The sequence below is a fragment of the Crocodylus siamensis genome, chromosome 1 (genome assembly GCF_052110815.1).
Source record: "Crocodylus siamensis isolate JL-2025a chromosome 1, ASM5211081v1, whole genome shotgun sequence".
NCBI classification, from domain to species: domain Eukaryota; kingdom Metazoa; phylum Chordata; order Crocodylia; family Crocodylidae; genus Crocodylus; species Crocodylus siamensis.
The window spans coordinates 97069033-97085678 of record NC_143395.1 but is presented as its reverse complement, the minus strand read 5'-3'; the positions used below and the strand labels follow the sequence as shown (position 1 = coordinate 97085678).

The window sequence follows — 16646 nt, the reverse complement described above, 5'->3', positions numbered from 1 at the left end:
AGGAAATCACTAGTGAACTGTTACGAACATCACTAGCAGAGCAACAGGATTCCTTACCAGAACCTAGAACAGTGGTTCTCTGCCATATCAAAATAAAGACACCTCTCATTAGATTCAAGGCAGGCACAGTTTTTGGTTAGATGTGATATCTTTTATCAGACCAACTGAGTAGTTAGAAAAAAGTTCTTTGCAAGTTTTTGGGCACAATCACACTTCTTCAGGGACAGGGGTTCTCTGCTGTTCTGAGATTCCAAGGAATGAAAGAAGCTAATTGTGTGACAGTATGTCAGTAAAAATGTAAATAGGTGGAAATTAGGAAAACAAAAGGTAAAGAAGGGAAGGGAGAGGGAAAATGAAGGGGGGAAAAAGCCAAAGGTAGGCAAGGGTAACTCTACTATAGTAGTTTTCCAAGGTAGAAAAGAGGCTGTCTGTGAAAAAGTAAATAGCTGTAAATTAGGAAGACAAAGGGTAGAAAAGGTGGGGAGGGGAGGAAGGGAGGAAAGAAAAGTGTATAAAATCAGGTGTGGCGGGTACATGGTGAATCAGATGTCAGGTGCGTTGTGATGTGTCATAAATCCAGTGTCTATATTGAGTACATTATTTTTTGTATCCAGTAGATCTATGAAGGGAAGTTCATAGACTCGTCTACGAAAGGTGTTTTGTAAGTTCCTTTTGAGGACTAGAACTGAGATCAGAGATGGAGTGACTATCTTATGAGAATTTGCCCCCACAAGTAGTTGGTTCTTGTCTTTGATAGAGTTTCAGTATGAGTTCATTCTCATGCACTGGATTCATTAGGTACAAGGCACTCTTCTACAACTTTAGTGAATTGAGCAGCATGCTGTTTCAAAAACTAATTTTATATATTACAGTGCTTCCAGTCACCTCTTTGCAAAGGGAATAAGCAGTGAGGTGGGGAGCAACCAGCCAGGGAGAGCCTGAGGCTGCCATTATTTGCTTTATTTCCTCACACTTTCTGCGGCACCCTTCAAAAGATATCATAGCATCCTGATTGAGAATCACTGACTTAGAAGAACAAGCTGGTTTTAAAAAAAAAAAGATATTTGAAACTACACCAGACATCTTATTTCCTTATTATCTCCAGTCCCAATTTTAAAAGCATGCTTTATAATTTCTTTCTTTCAGTTCTGTATTCCAAAGAACGTCAAAACCCTTTTTTCAATGCTGCCATCTCCCCCTGCCAAAATATTTCTTTTTTGGTATTTGTCTCTGAAGATTAGTAGTTGAAATAAAAACATATCCTACTTCAAACAGCATTATATTGGACAGGGTTAATTTCTTATTTACTTGTAATCCCAAGATAACAATTTTGATCTCAGTGTGATATGATTTATTTTGTTTGTTTGTCTTTTAACAGGGAGAGATTAATGGTTGGTTTTTGAAGAAATATCATACTGTGTATAGTGCATCTTCAGAAATTGCAAAACAGTGGTGGAAGTTTTAAAATCCCTGTTCCAATGATTAATTTAGACCCTGACAAAATTAATATTTTGTACATGCAAAACAATAAAAAAATAAAAGTCAGATTATATAATGAATGTGTTATCTGAGAGACTTCTGTCACTGGAGCTGTGTTTATTTTGTTCATCGTGACTGACAGGGTTAACCACTAAATTTCACTTTGTGCATTTGCTGCGTGAAATTGAATTGCACAGCTGGAGGAGAAAGAAACCTCTGTTGAGGGTAAAAAACCTGTGGGCTTGTTTACGGGTGTGCAGGTAGACAGGGAGCTTATATCCAGGGGAGGATTAGAGGCGCTCAATTAATATTTGGAAATTTAATGGAGATTTTCAATTCTAGTGATGCCTAATAAATGCCAATGACTCATGAATCAAAAAGGCTGATACTATATTCAGAGCAACACAGAAATTATTTCCAGAGGATTCGTTACAGGAATATGGAGCTAGTGATGAATATAGTTTTGGAAATCAAATGATAAAAATTTAATAGCAGTTAGTTATAAACTGTTCTGTTTTTATAAATAGTGTTGCCCAGTCACATCTTTAACATACAGAGCTGGCTTGTCAATAAAGCGATGAATTCAAACATATAGTCATTGGGCACATCTACACATGCGCTTTAATACTCATTAACCTATTTTAATGCACGTTAAAGCATCACTAAAAACCCCGTGCTATCTAGCTAATGTGCATTTTGAAATAGGCCAATGAGCCTTAAGCATCACTTCAAAATCCTGCTTTTTAGTTAATTAAGCACATTAAGATAGGATAATGCCCATTTTCCTACTACCTCACAATTGAGGTACTAGATTTAACGTGCATTAACTAAAGCATGCTAATGCACATGTAGACATGCCCATTGTGACTGGTCAGTGCAACCTTTGATTAGCTTGTAGTGTGACTGGTCCACCAGCAAGAGTAAATTCTCATCTTTGGCTTTTAGAAATCATACTTAAGACAGAGTATGAAAGACAATTGTACTATGTTAGGATTTTCAGGGAATAGGATACCACATCCATCCAGGTTTATCTTAAACCAGTTTCAGCCATTTTGAAAGTGGTTTATGTACGCTGACCTTCTTTTGTGTTATAGATTTGAACTGGTTTTTGGTCACTTCTACTGGTTTATGTGTAATTTCTGTCCCTAGTCCTAAAGGTGATGAGTTCCCTTGAGATGATGTTATGTTGCCTGCACAGGCTTAAGAAGATGTCAGTGTGTAGTCTGGCTTCTTTTAGGTTGTAGATTTTCCATCAAGCAGCGCATTTTGATATCTTCCATGTTACAGTAGCTTAAGAGTGACATTGTAGTTATGGTGGTGCAGAAATTATGCAAAAGAAGAATGCCTTCTATTCGATAGCCTGTCTAAATTTATCCCAACTACGTCGACGGTCCAGTAAAGATTATCACCCTAAGAAATCCTTTCCTTTTGTACAATTTTTGGACCATCATGGCTTACATCACTCTAACACTACCTGCTTGAAAAATCTCTCTTACATTCTAGAGGATGGGTCTATAGGATCAGGATGGATCAATATTCCTCTAAAGCAGTGTTACTCCATAAATTGGCTTGTGTATGATGTAGTGATCTATAAAACTGCCTTGGTTGTTGGATTGTTTTTCAGTTCCCTTGGTCTAGAAAGCTAGAATCCAGTTGTCCCCAACCCCTTTTCTTCTGTGCCAAAGCATGTGACATTACTATTTTCATAGGTTTCATAGACATTAGGGCTGGAAGGGACCTCGGGAGATCATCGAGTCCAGCCCCCTGCCCAAACGACAGGAAGTCAGCTGGGGTCATAGGATCCCAGCAAGATAAGCATCCAATTTACTCTTGAAGGTAGGTGTTCAATGTAGGTGCTTGAACCACCTCCGCTGGCAGACTGTTCCAGACCTTGGGGGCTCGGACAGTAAAGAAATTCTTCCTTATGTCCAGCCTGAAACGGTCTTGCAGGAGTTTGTGACCGTTCAACCTCGTCATCCCTTGGGGCGCTCTGGTGAACAAACGTTCCCCCAGATCCTGGTGGTCACCCTTGATAAACTTATAGGTGGCCATCAGATCACCCCTGAGCCTGCGCTTTTCCAGGCTAAAGAGTCCCATGGCTCTCAGCCTGTCATCGTAAGATCTGTTTTCCTGACCTCTGATCATGCGCGTGGCTCTCCTCTGGACTCTCAAGCTTCTCCACATCCTTTTTGAATAGTGGAGCCCAAAACTGGACACAGTACTCCAGCTGCGGCCTCACCAAGGCTGAGTACAAGGGGAGAATGACGTCCCGGGATTTGCTGGAGAAGCATCTATGGATGCAAGCCAGCGTTTTGGTCGCTTTACTAGCCGCAGCATCGCATTGCAGGCTCATGTTCATCTTGTGGTCAATGATGACCCCCAAGTCTCTTTCTTCTGTAGTGCTAACCAACGTAGCACTGCCGAGCCTATAAGGGTGCTGCAGGTTTTTCCTCCCAAGGTGGAGAACCTTGCATTTTTCGGTGTTAAACACCATGAGGTTCTCATCTGCCCATTTGCTGAGCTTGTCCAGGTCAGCCTGGATCACCCGCCTGTCCTCTGGCGTGGATGCTTTGCCCCAAAGTTTGGTGTCATCGGCGAACTTGGCCAGTCCACTCCTGACTCCAATGTCCACATTGTTAATGAAGATCTTGAACAGTATGGGTCCCAGGACAGAGCCTTGAGGGACCCCACTGGTCACAGGGCACCACAATGAGTGACTGCCATCAATCACAACCCTCTGGGTCCGACCACGGAGCCAGTTTCCCAGCGAGCAGATCGTGGTGGAGCCAAGGCCACAACTGGCCAGTTTGGCCAAGAGGTGATCATGGGATACCAGATCAAAAGCTTTTTTGAAGTCAAGATATATGACATCAACCTCTTCTCCCTTGTCCAGGTGATAGGTCACCTGGTCATAGAAGGAAATGAGATTGGTCAAACAAGACCTACCTGCAACAAACCCATGCTGGCTATCCCTTAGAATGTTAGCCTGGGCCAGTCCCTCAAGGATGACCTCCTTAATAAACTTTTCTAGGATCTTCCCCAGGATAGAAGTCAGGCTAATGGGCCTGTAGTTAGCCGGATCCACTCTCCTCCCTTTTTTGAAGATCGGCACCACATTGGCCTTCTTCCAGTCTTCAGGCACTACACCAGAGCGCCAGGAGTTTTCAAAGATCCATGCCAGGGGCTGGGCTATGACGCTCGCCAGCTCCTTGAGTACCCTGGGGTGCAGATTGTCAGGGCCAGCTGACTTGAAGGTATCCAGCTTCTCAAGGTGTTCCTTCACAAGGTCAGCATTTATGGAGGGTAGGGGATCCCCCTCACCCAGATTTCCCTGTCCCATAGCAGGCATGGGCATCCCATGTGACTGATGAAAGACTGACACAAAGTACCTATTTAATAGGTTGGCTTTTTCCTGGGCATCAGTTGTCAGTTGCCCCATCTGGTTTAGCAGGGGTCCAACGTTGCCCTTGCTTTTCCTCCGGCTCCCCACATATCTGAAAAAGGACTTTTTGTTGTCCTTGATGCCTGAAGCTAGTTGGAGTTCAGTTGCAGCCTTGGCTTTCCTGGTTTGCTCCCTGCAGGACCGGACCAGCGCGGAGTAATCCTCCTTGGAGGTGAATCCCGTCCTCCATCCTTTGTAGGCTTTCCTTTTTAGCCACAGGAGGTCCGCTAGGTCCCTGGAGAGCCAGGGGGGCTGCTGTGCCTTCTTGCTGCCTTTCCTCCGTGTTGGGATAGATTTAGCTTGTGCATTGAGGATCGCTTCCTTGAGAAGCAACCACTCTTCTTGAACTCCCATCTCCCTGGGGTCATGGTCCCTGAGGGCCTGACTGACTAGCCTCTTGAGCTTGTCAAAGTTGGCTTTTCCAAAGTCAAGGACTTCTGTGTTGCTGACTGACTTGCCAGCTTTATGGTGGATGGTGAAGGTGTCACCCAGCTTCCCATCGATCACTAGGTCGCCGATTAGGTCGTCCCCCGTAGCCAGTACCAGGTCGAGCAGCGCTTTGCCTCTCATTGGCCCACAGACTTCTTGAGTCAGGTAGAGGTCATCCACGCACGAGAGAAAGTTTTGCGACTGCTCGGATTTTGCTGAGTGATCTTCCCAGGAGATGTCCGGGTAATTGAAGTCACCCATGACAACCAAGGTCCTGGAGCAAGCGGCCTCAGTCAGTTCCCAGGCGAACTCCTGGTCAAGCTCAGGACTTTGAGTGGGAGGTCTGTAGTAGAGTCCCACTGTTGTGTCCCCTGTGCCGTATTCCCAACGAATTTTTACCCAGAGGGTCTCTAGCTGTCCATGCCGGTCGCCAAGATCAGCTTGCAGTGACATGTAGCTTTCCTTGACATAGAGAGCTACACCCCCGCCCCTTTTGTCAACACGATCCCTCCTGTACAGGGTATAGCCCTCTATACCCGTGGTCCAGTCATGGGTGGAGTCCCACCAGGTCTCCGTTATCCCAATGACATCGTATTTCTTTGCACTGAGCAGGAGGACGAGCTCGTCCTGCTTGTTGCCCAGGCTCCTGGCATTAGTGTACAGGCAGGCAAGTATGCCCTTGGGGGCTCTTGCCTTGCCCACAGATTGTGCCAGGGCTGGGGCAGGGGTGGTCTCCCTTAAGTGCCTTGGTCCGCTGGCTTTGCAAGGGTCTCTCAGTGGGCCAGCAGTGGCAGTAGTCCCCCCACCCCCCAGCGGGCTTAGTTTAAAGCCCGGTGGAGCAGGTCAGCCAGCCTGGCTGAGAAGAGCCTCCTCCCCGAGGGAGAGAGGTGGAGGCCATCTCTTCCCAGCAGCTCGCTGCCTCTCTCGCCAGAGAGCAGGCTGTGGTCATGGAAGCCAAAGCCTTCCCGATGACACCAGCGCCGCAGTCTTTGGTTGACTGCGTGGTAAAGCTACTGTTCGTTTAAGATGCCCTGATGTAAAATAAAGATGTTTGGAAAAAAAGTTATTGTACAGTAATTTTAGATTTCATGGTCCAGATCTTATTTGATCTCTTACATATCTTAGTGAAATCCTATTTAACCTTTCTCAGGTCCCAGAAAAAAAATATTAATCAGCTTTTGTCACTCTTGATCTTAAGACTGAATCACAAAATGGGAAGAAGAAAAGAGCCCATCCACCATTTCTACTAAATGTATTTAGTAGAAATGCTGTAGAAGCTGGCACTGACTCTTTAAATGACTCTAGGGAAGTGGTGAAATAAATAGACAAGGGGAAAAGAATCAATCCAAAAGTAGCAAATCAACAACAATTATTATGTTATGGTACATGAATTAAGGCCATTATTCTTGTTTTCACTGTAGTCCATGGAAGAGAAGATTTTACAAGATGAATTGAGAGTTCAGAAGATCACGAATGAGCTTGAAGAAAAAGAGAAGAATATACAGCAGTTAAATAAGACTTTGCTTGAAGTAAGTAAAAACTGAAAAGCCTTTATCAATATTATTTTAAAAAGAAAAATATATTACTGCAGGGCCTCAAGGCCTAACTGAAGCCACATTGTGCCTGTTGCTGTATAAAAGTGGTGCTCAATCTCTCTGGCCCCAGGGACCAAGTGAGTGGTGCAGGGCTGGCTGGATCTGGTGGCAACACAGCTGCATGTTGACATAATTTGTCTTGTCAGGACCATGACATCTGGACCACAGGACTCCCCATGGGTCCAGAAAAATTTGGTGATTGGAGAGCAGTGGTCACATTAATTGGTATTGGTCTGGCCACCACACCGCTGCCACCAAATTTCTAGACCTGTGGGAAACCCTGCAAACTGGATGAAACAGTTCCGTGGTTCAGAGGTTGAGCACCACTGCTGTTAGACATGTAATAAAGAGATGGTCTCTGCCCTGAAGAGCTAATAAATAGTGCAGGTAATGACAAACTGCCAGGATGGAATGCTATCATCTGGTTGGGAGTTTTAGCCATTCGCACTTGGTGAGTGGTGGCCAAAAACTCCTGTGATACCCTTTTTTCTTTTTTTTTTTATTCCCCCAAAGTCTGAGCAAGACCTGAACCTGTTGGCTAATGGATGTTGGTATTTCTCTGAGTTCATTCATTGTTATTTGTATTGTTTTCCACTTGAAACAGAAGCTTGGTGTTTTATTTGTACAGTGAATATCAGAAATCCTCAGCTCTTACAACAAATGTGGGCAGATGTAAAGTAAAGAATATCACATGGCCTTTTTCCTTATTTGTTTTCATAAAGAACCAAAGACTCCTGGATGAGAACGCTTCTTTGAGTGAGCAGATATGCCATATGGAGGAGTCCAGACAGCCAGTGTCTGCAAAGATGCCAGTGGCGGATCAGTTGTTCAAGGAAATGTCCCATTGTTTGTTTGACTTGAAAGCACTGTGCAGTATTCTCACCCAGAGAGCTCAGGGCAAGGAGCCTAACCTTTCCTTATTGCTGGGAATCAGATGTAAGTGATATTACCATGCAGTATTTATATTTTACTTTAAAAAAACGCAGCCTATAATAAGGGAATTGTATTTGGTCTGATGCAAGTGTATGGCCTCTGCCCCTCTCATGGAAGATAAAATGGCACTCTTCCTGGATTTTTTTTCAAGTAGTCTTGGCTTTGCAGTTAGCTCCAAGTTTTAAGTATTGCCTCTAAGTTACTCTGAGGTTGTAGGTATTACATAGTTGCATGCTGAGCTTTTAGACTCCACTACATACCATGTGCGGGGCCTCTTGTAAGAATCCCAAAGCTCTTAAAATCACAAACAGTCCCCACATCTTCCATATTGGCAGTGCTCCCTCATGTGCAGTGAAATTCAGCAGCTGTTTGATTGTTCATAACAACATATACAATAGAGCGGGACAGAAAAGGAAGAACCTGTATCCAGTTTAAACTACATTGGGAATAGGGCAAGTCAGTGTGTTTTGCCCAGTTCTTTGGCATTAAATACACCCAGTTTTAGCTGATTACACCCAGTAAACAAAAGTACTCAGGACATCAGTCTTTCCTAACCCAGAGAACATGTTTTCAGCTGTGTGGTTTCACTACTAGTGATTAAATAACGTGTTACATACAGCCTTTCTGAAATCACTTCCTTGTGCAGGGTGGTATTATACTGGGATCTTTTCATTTGATTGGTGATGATACTCTGACCTAATTTTAAGAGATCACATCGGTCACAACAGGAAGTGATCTGACAGGAAAGAAGATACTCTAGGATCTTACTAATTTGCATCAGGTACTCCACTGTAGTCCAGCCATGTTTATGGAGTAACGTGCACACAGCAGAGGAATTGATATGGGTAAAGTCCTAGTTTTTCTCAGTCAGCCCCTTAGAATGTTGGATGGATTTATATTTGATTGACAGGATTAGATACTCCCTCTTACTTTCCAACTGGGTCCAGGAAGAACCTGTTCAGATGGTTCAGAGGCAGACGATGCTCTGTAAAGACAGTCAGCACTGTTGATTACATATGCAATCTATAACCCTCTTTCAGTCTTAAAACTTAATTTAAACCTGATCTGAATCTCAAGAGTATGCCTTCAAGCCATATGTCAGGAAAGCATTGCAACTGGGGTTACCTTTTACAGTTTTGGTGAACTGTTTGTGACTTCCTCTTTGTCAGTGTACACTGCCATTTTACTGGTGTTGGGTGTTGATCACAACTGACCAGATAGCCCGACTACTAAGCAGACTTCCACTGACAGTGAGAGGTACCAATTATACCTCACTGTAGTAGCAAGAACTCCTACAGCCATCTTGGATTCATCCTGTTAGCATCTGATTTGGGATGTTTACAGAGGGGAATAAACTTTAATTTTACCTTGGGCTGTTTGGGATTACTTTGTTCTCAAGTTGCAGGAACACCACATTCTGCCTTTTGTCCCTTTTCCCAGGCTGGCCTGGTTCAGTTTCCCAAGCCCTCCATCTTGTGTTAGGCTGTATGTCTGCCACCAGGTCTTGGGAAGTTCTGCCACAGCTTTCCCAGTGCCCCTTATCAAGGTAGAATGAAGTAGACTATGAGGATTTCCCATCAATACTTTTTTGAAAGAACTACAGTAAATTAAAAAAATTGCTTTGAATTGCACCAAACACTGTTTTGATTTATTCTGGTATCATTGGATTAAAATCAGGCATGCCCTTTTAGAATTGACTGAGCTTGTGCAGGTTTTCACAAATGTCTGCTGTGGAAAGCGCTAACTCTGTGTCCTGTATTTCAACAGCAATGAGCAGTTCGGCTGAAGAGAGTGAGCATTACCAGAGCACAGAAACTCTTTCCAAGAAACTCTTGGATGTGTGTCAGTTACGAAAGGATATTGATGAATTAAGGACAATAATATCAGACCGTTATGCTCAGGACATGGGAGACAACTGCATTACCCAATGATAACATTTTGCTCTGACAGCAATGACTACATTATTAAATGCTGCTGTGTTACAGTTCTTTGCATTTCAATTGAGGAGCCATATTGGAAGATAGCAAGTTGCATATGAGCTGCACATGGGTGTCTTGGAAGTTTTCAGTGGACTGTGCATATTGAATCTGGGAAGTGGGCAAAATCATTTGAAGGGAGTAGTACAGACTACAAGAACATCTTGTTTTCTCCAAACTACTGAACGTAGGACCAAGCTGTGAAGAACGTTCCTTATAGAGACGTAAAATTTTGTTTCCTCTCTCATGGCTTATTATAATAACTTCATGTGGTTATATTGTTTTCTGGAGTCAAAGCAAAGTGTTGGAAAAAGGCACTGTTGTTACTACTGTACTCACAGTTACACAACAGAGATCTGAACTCCGCTGTTGTATTGAAAGGTGGGCATGACAGAGTCAGGCACCCATAGGTATAGAAATATGGGTGGTGGAGGTAGATCATTCTGCAAAAGTCATTGTGATGGAAACTGCACTTGGGACCGTAGTGCTCTTTGATTCACCGGGGTGATTTTCAGTAAGTGATCACCTAATGTTCATTTGCAATTGATTCGTTCCCTCCACCCCAAGCATATGAATAGACAAGCTTAAAATATCTATAGGTGCATGTGGGTCAATCATGAGCCGATATCAAATCTTTTTTATTCATCCATTCTTTAAACAAGGTGTTTAACTATATGACAGCTGGGGGACACCCCCACAAACACCAGGATGTGTAAAATTTAAGACTAGCACTCCCTCAGAAACAGTAACACTGGAGACATTTTAATCCATTTTAAATGTGTACAGCCTGCACATGGAGCGCCCAGTTCTATACAGTTCCTCCACCATTTGCTTGAAAGGAAGAGCTGTAAGGCTTTTGGCCTTGTACAGGATCAAGGCCCAATCCTGTCAGTGCTGCACAAACTCAGAATGTTATGTGAAGACTGTAATATTTTGCATGCTCTTTGGGGTCCTAGATTCCTCCAGTCCTGCAGAGAAAGATTTTTTTCTTTTTCTTTTCTTTTTTTTTTTTAAGGAGAGACTTATGGGAACTGACAGATATTCTTTGAGTTTTGATCTGCAGTCAGGAGAGTCTCTGCAAGCCTGAAGGAATGTAGTAGTGCTGTCTCTGAGCAGAACTTAGCCTGGCAACTGCATTCACTTGTTTTTCGGCGGGGGGAGGGGGAACCACAGCAAACGAGTTCTCATTTCCATGCTGAGCTGGCTCTTACACTGTATCATTATTAAATATTGAGTTGGTTTTCAACAATTAAGATCATTAAAACTGAAAAGGTTTTGAGAGTAAATAATATGCAGCATGTTTGTGTAATTATAACAGTTGATGGACAGTGCTGATAACAGGTCCCCTTGATAACCTCAGTTGCTGTGACTGAGAGTGCAAATCGATGATAAAGCAGTTGCAGTCTTAAGTTTCTTTAACATCAAAATTGTCATTTTTAGACAGCAAGAAATAGTCCATGGATAATATGTCAGTTTTGACTTTGAAATTGTCAGTCTTTTGGTGTTTCAAAATAGTTTTAAAAAGATGTAGTAGTTAAAAAAAAATTCTGGCCAATCTTTTCTAACTACTACATAATTTTATTTATTTAGCAGGTTTTTTTCTTGATACCTGTACCTACACTCAACCCAGGTCTCTGAAAATCCATTTAGTATTTACATTAATGCTTCACAGTATTTTTTTAAAAAGAGATAATTTACTCAGACTGAAGCAGCTTTGTTGTGAGCGTTAAGAAGTATCACAAATTGGTCCTTCTTCCATGCTTACTATTGAAACCATCTAGTCATTACATTAAAGATAGTTTTGTTTTGTTTTTTTAGCCCAAAACTATGTTTCAGCTGGGAACTTGTTTTTTAGGGCCATTTGCTTTTAAATACCTAGAAATTCTGATTTATAATGGACCGGTTGTGGCAACTTTAAAAGGGGACTTTTCACACTAGGGCAGAACTGAAACTAAGCATATTTGCACAAAAAGGGTCACATATGTTACTTTACTTGTAGCATAGGGCTTGCTGTTACTGTTTATGTAAACAAGAAAAATCAAAACTCCTAAGTGGGAAATGTATTCCAGGTCTGAATTGTGTGTGTGTGGAAGAGGGGGAGAAAAAAGGAGGAATTTCTCTTGGATTATATATTTTTCTCTACCAGTGACTTGCTCTGTAATGTTCAGAGGTTATTTAATCTCTCTGCTTCCATTTGTCCCATCTCTGAAATACGGGTGGTGCACTGGGAAGTTGTGATTAATGAAGTAATAGTTGAAAAACACCTTGAGCTTTTTGGACAGTAGGTGCCTATACTCTTCCAAAGTATGTATATGTTCTCCTAGTCTGAAAGTCCCTTTTTTAGTTGTTGTTTTTTGAATGATGATGCTCTAATTCTGCAATTTCTGTTACAGCACCTCTAGTATTTATGTTTAAACATAGAGCACTTGGTATTTAAAGTAACACTGAGTTTATCTGCCTCAGTTAAATTAAAGCAGGGAGAGAAATGACAGATGTATGAGCCAAAGATGCAAATTAGCAGTGCAGTTAGAATTGACCACAGATACAGTATTTTTTTTCTTCATGATTTCTTAAAATTGGACCTGCTGTTATAGTAGCTCTTGATATATGCATCAGTTTACAGATGTCTCTAAATGGAATAAGCTTTGTCTAAGTAAGATATGCATGGTTGTTTAACTGGTTAAAAGTAGTGCGTGTGGTCCCATTCAACATATTTAATATGATATGGTTAATTAATGAATGTTAACATTGGCATCGCTTAGTAAACTGATTTAGTCATGACAACTTTTTGCTGTAGCTGTTAGAGACAATCTCAAGGGCTGAAAAACTGAATGGATAGTCCCATTAGTGGACTAACAGAATCATGTACAGTAACTTTTGTATAGTTTCAGGTCTAAGTTATACAGTCCTTTTGGTGATATTTACAGTAATAACTACTGTATTCAAGAATGTATTTTAAAAATGGCTTGGAGAGTGTTGTCTCTGGGCAAGCTATACATGATGCTATGTAATTGCTATATAGAGTAGTTGAGCTGAATTATGTAAACCTGATTTAGGACCTTGTTACATCTCAGGTTGTAAGCCCCACAAATGTTGATTGACCAGCTTGGAGTTTGGAGCAGTCATACCCTTAGTCTAGAAACCTTCTCTGACTGTCCCCCACCTGCAGAGCTGTGACTCGCCACTAGAGGGCTGGTGAGCAGGAGCAGGACTAGGACCTGCATCTGTGAGTTGGCACTAGAGGGCTGGTGAGCCAGGACAGGCTTCTATGGGCAGGGGTGTAAGAGATCTTGGGATACTGGAGGGTTTCAACTTGGGTAGCATATCTGCAGGGAGTGGCCACACTGTAATGGAACAGGAGCTGGGTAGTACAGATCAGAAATAATCCTGCCTTGAAGGGGTGCCACTTTGAGCCACATAAGGAGCACTTCAAACCACTTTAAGGTGTTAATGTGCAGACAATCCAGGGGTTAGGAGTTCCAGGAGCTGCCCAAAATTACTGTGTAACAAGGCCCTTTGATTCTTAGCTTTAGTTGTGTGGGTTTATAGTGCGTAATCTTGTAATTTATTTAGCTTGCTATAACCATTCAAAACTGCCGTGGTTTTTTGCCCTGATCATTTATTCAGGCTTCTATCCACCTCCCACAGTTATGTAATGCCACATGCAGTATTCTTTAATGAAATCATAAGGATCCAGTTATGATAATCACTATGTAGCTACAGTGGACAGCCATGATTTAACTGGAGGTAGAATTTGGCTCTTTGGATTGAACTGAGAAATCAAGTTTTCCAGTGAGGGATTGTGAAAAGCTCTCTCCTGTAAGCTAATCAGCATTTACAATTTGAAAACAGGTCATTGGATTTTAAAGATTATCTAAACAGACTATTTTATATCAAGAGTTCGTTAGCAATAGCAGTTCCACTGCTGCACACCTTTGTGCCTTTTTTTTTTGCCCGCAGTAAATGTATATTCCCTAAACAACTTTAGATGCAAGAATGTCCATTTATGATTGCACCTTGTTCTCCCTAACTACAGATCTTCTGTTCTTAGGCTTTTATAGTAAAGACCCTCCTACATAATATCTAGAAATAATCTCTAAGTGCTGTAGGTACTAGGTATAAACTTTGGAAGTTAGTCTGCTTTTAGTAATCTCAGATTTTCTGTACATGAAAAGTGAGCTGGAGACTCGATCAGAAAGTGTTCATTGTGTATCTATTAACTACAGGATATCATTTGGTGAGCATTGGAGAGGAGAGTCTATCTAGCGCTACCTTTTAAAAGCACAGCCGACCTATGTACTGGATCAGTCCTTATAAAGACTGGTAGTTTTGTAAATTGGGTTCAATTTTTGAACCACTTAGAATACCTCACATGTAAATAGAGTTGTCATGACTTAATCTAAATGTGTTTGGTGTAAAGGAGCTAAGGAGCCACTGGCTGGCTCGACTTTAGCCTGTCGTTCTTGCCTCTTTTTGTAATTTTTTTTAAAGTAGGGTTTACAGCTAGAATTTTGAATGCCAAAGTTCTATTTATTAAATAATAAAGTTTTCCTTGTTACTGGCTAGTATTTTTCCACTGGAAGTTCGTTTGATGTTTGGGATTTGTATCTACAGAGGAGAAATAAATTTTGTTACAAAATGAGTTGTTTTTTATCCGTGTTTGTATGTGGTCATAACCAGTGTGTATTGAGGTCGCCTTCCACTTAACACCGTAGAAACAAGAAGGGTGTGGTCTCTCCCCCAAAAAGGACAAAAGCAAGCAATACCTTGTGGAGGTGGAGTGGGGTGGGGAAGGGAAGATGTGTAATGCAAGCAAATAAGAGTGGAGGTAAGAGGGTAATTCCTTAAAATCCTTCCTATATTCTACCTAAATCTGTCATTCTGATACCAATTCTCTAAACTTTTTGTTTCATGTTTAGTTCTTTGTACAGTTGATGCCTTAATAGCAGTACATCAGTGCCCTGGTACTATGTTGCTCTTAAAAGGCTATTGCTCTTATGGGAAATATCATCCAAATATTCAGTAGGCAAAACTTTCCAAGGCATAAGTGATGGTTGCTCTTAAAGAAGTATCACCTGTGGTGATTTGTTGCTAGGCAATAGGAAACAGACTATTCTGCTATTAATACATTATTTGTTGCTTCATTAGGAAGAGAACACTGAGCCCCACAGATGTATGGTAAAATCTCTAGGTAAAAGTAAAGTAGGGATACCTGTTCACAGACTTCAGAAAGAAGTGCCTAGATAAATACAGGAAAATTACTCACTGGTAATTCTCTGAGAATCCTCTTTCTTCAGCCTGTAACAAAAGCTCTCTAAACATAATATTGATTCCCCTGTCTGGAAGCAAGGAAGCAAAATAGTTGTCAATCAAAGCCAGTAATTAAGAGCCTGTGCTCATAGTTAAATGCTAGGAGAGCAAAAGAAAAATGTATGCAAAGCAGCATTTGCAGACAGCTGGTGAGGGAGGGACCTGCCAGGAAAACTAGACACGATCCAAAGACCACTTTAGTTTTCTGTGGTGATGCTTTCCTTGCATCCTACAGCACCTGGTCAATCAGCAATCTAGCAAGGGGGCCTTCAATGTCTCATGGAGCATCTTCGGGCCACAGCAAGGCTGAGGATTTCAAATGTGTCAGAAGTTGTTTATCCCTTAATGCAGCCTGCAAATAAAGAAAATTTTACACCGTACATAAAACTGACTATCTGCAAGCAATCAAGTCCTACGGAAACATAGAGCAGCAGCAGGATTCAGCTAAGAGACTAGCTTTAGGCTTTTATTAGACTAACTAAATAGGTGGGGAAAAGTTCTTCACAAACTTTCAGGCACAAAGGCTAAGGGAAGACATTAAAAAAGGCTGAGTCTGAATTGATTCAATCTTTGCAGAGTAGTCTAACCCGGCTAGACTGAACCAGTTTGTAACTGTGTAGACATTGCCGCTGGACTGAAGAAATGCCAGCACATGCTGCAGAGTCTCAGGCTAGAAGCTGGTGGGGTGCTGGAGCAGCCCTCCCTTCCCTTCTACAGTACTGAGCTGCGGGGAGCTGAATGCCCAGGCCCCTGCAGGACACTTTGATTAGGGAGGGGTTCCCCTCCACCCCTGACCAGCAGAAAGGAGTTGATAACAGAGCATTGAGTTGCATAGTAGGGAGTTGCACAGGTTGTTGTTAGATTTATCAGCCCATCAAACAAAACAAAAGCCTCTCTTACTAGTTCAAGCTCTTCTTAAACAACTTTTTCCAAGGAAGGAACTGACTTTCCACCAACAGCTGTCTTGGTTCTGTGGGAAAATTTGAGACCCACCACAAGGAAAAGAGATGAGAAGAGCAGGGGAGAGGAGAATGAGGCATAAATGGAAATAATCTGGGGACAGGGGCAAGGAGAAAGAGGGAATTACAAGGTTAGTCTGCCCAGAAAAATACTATATTGACCAGTTATACATTCAAAAATAACTCCTAGATATATAGTCTCCTTGGTTAGACTGGAAAAGGACATCTTGCAATTGCTCAAATTCACAATGTATCAAATCAGACAATTAATCAACAGAAGATGTTTTTCCCCATTTCACATTAATTAATAACCTCCAGTACAGCAAATTTTAATACTGCATGAGGGCAGAGATAGGCCAAGAGGATTGAGAAAGTTTAAATGAAAATTATTCGTCCCCAAGAGCAAAATAAATTCAATGTTTATTTACATTAGTTCTCTGAGCAAATTCCTGTCCAAACTGTCCCTGAGGTTTTGATTCATACCAAGCACTGGGCACACTACAATCTGCCAGTTCTCTCTTTG

General features: G+C 41.9%; 1 protein-coding gene across 2 annotated transcripts in view; it reads left to right on the top strand.

The window, feature by feature from the left end:
* CEP85L (centrosomal protein 85L) overlaps positions 1 to 14496 on the top strand; it is a 171746-nt gene extending 157250 nt beyond the window's left edge. For both annotated transcript variants that reach the window (XM_090038580.1, XM_090038589.1), the window contains 3 exons: positions 6772 to 6879; positions 7668 to 7881; positions 9646 to 14496. In XM_090038580.1, coding sequence (XP_089894706.1) covers positions 6772 to 6879; positions 7668 to 7881; positions 9646 to 9809 — 486 coding nt within the window. In that variant the 3' untranslated portion in view covers positions 9810 to 14496. The remainder of the gene's footprint in view (positions 1 to 6771; positions 6880 to 7667; positions 7882 to 9645) is intronic.
* The last annotated feature ends 2150 nt before the right edge of the window (positions 14497 to 16646 follow it).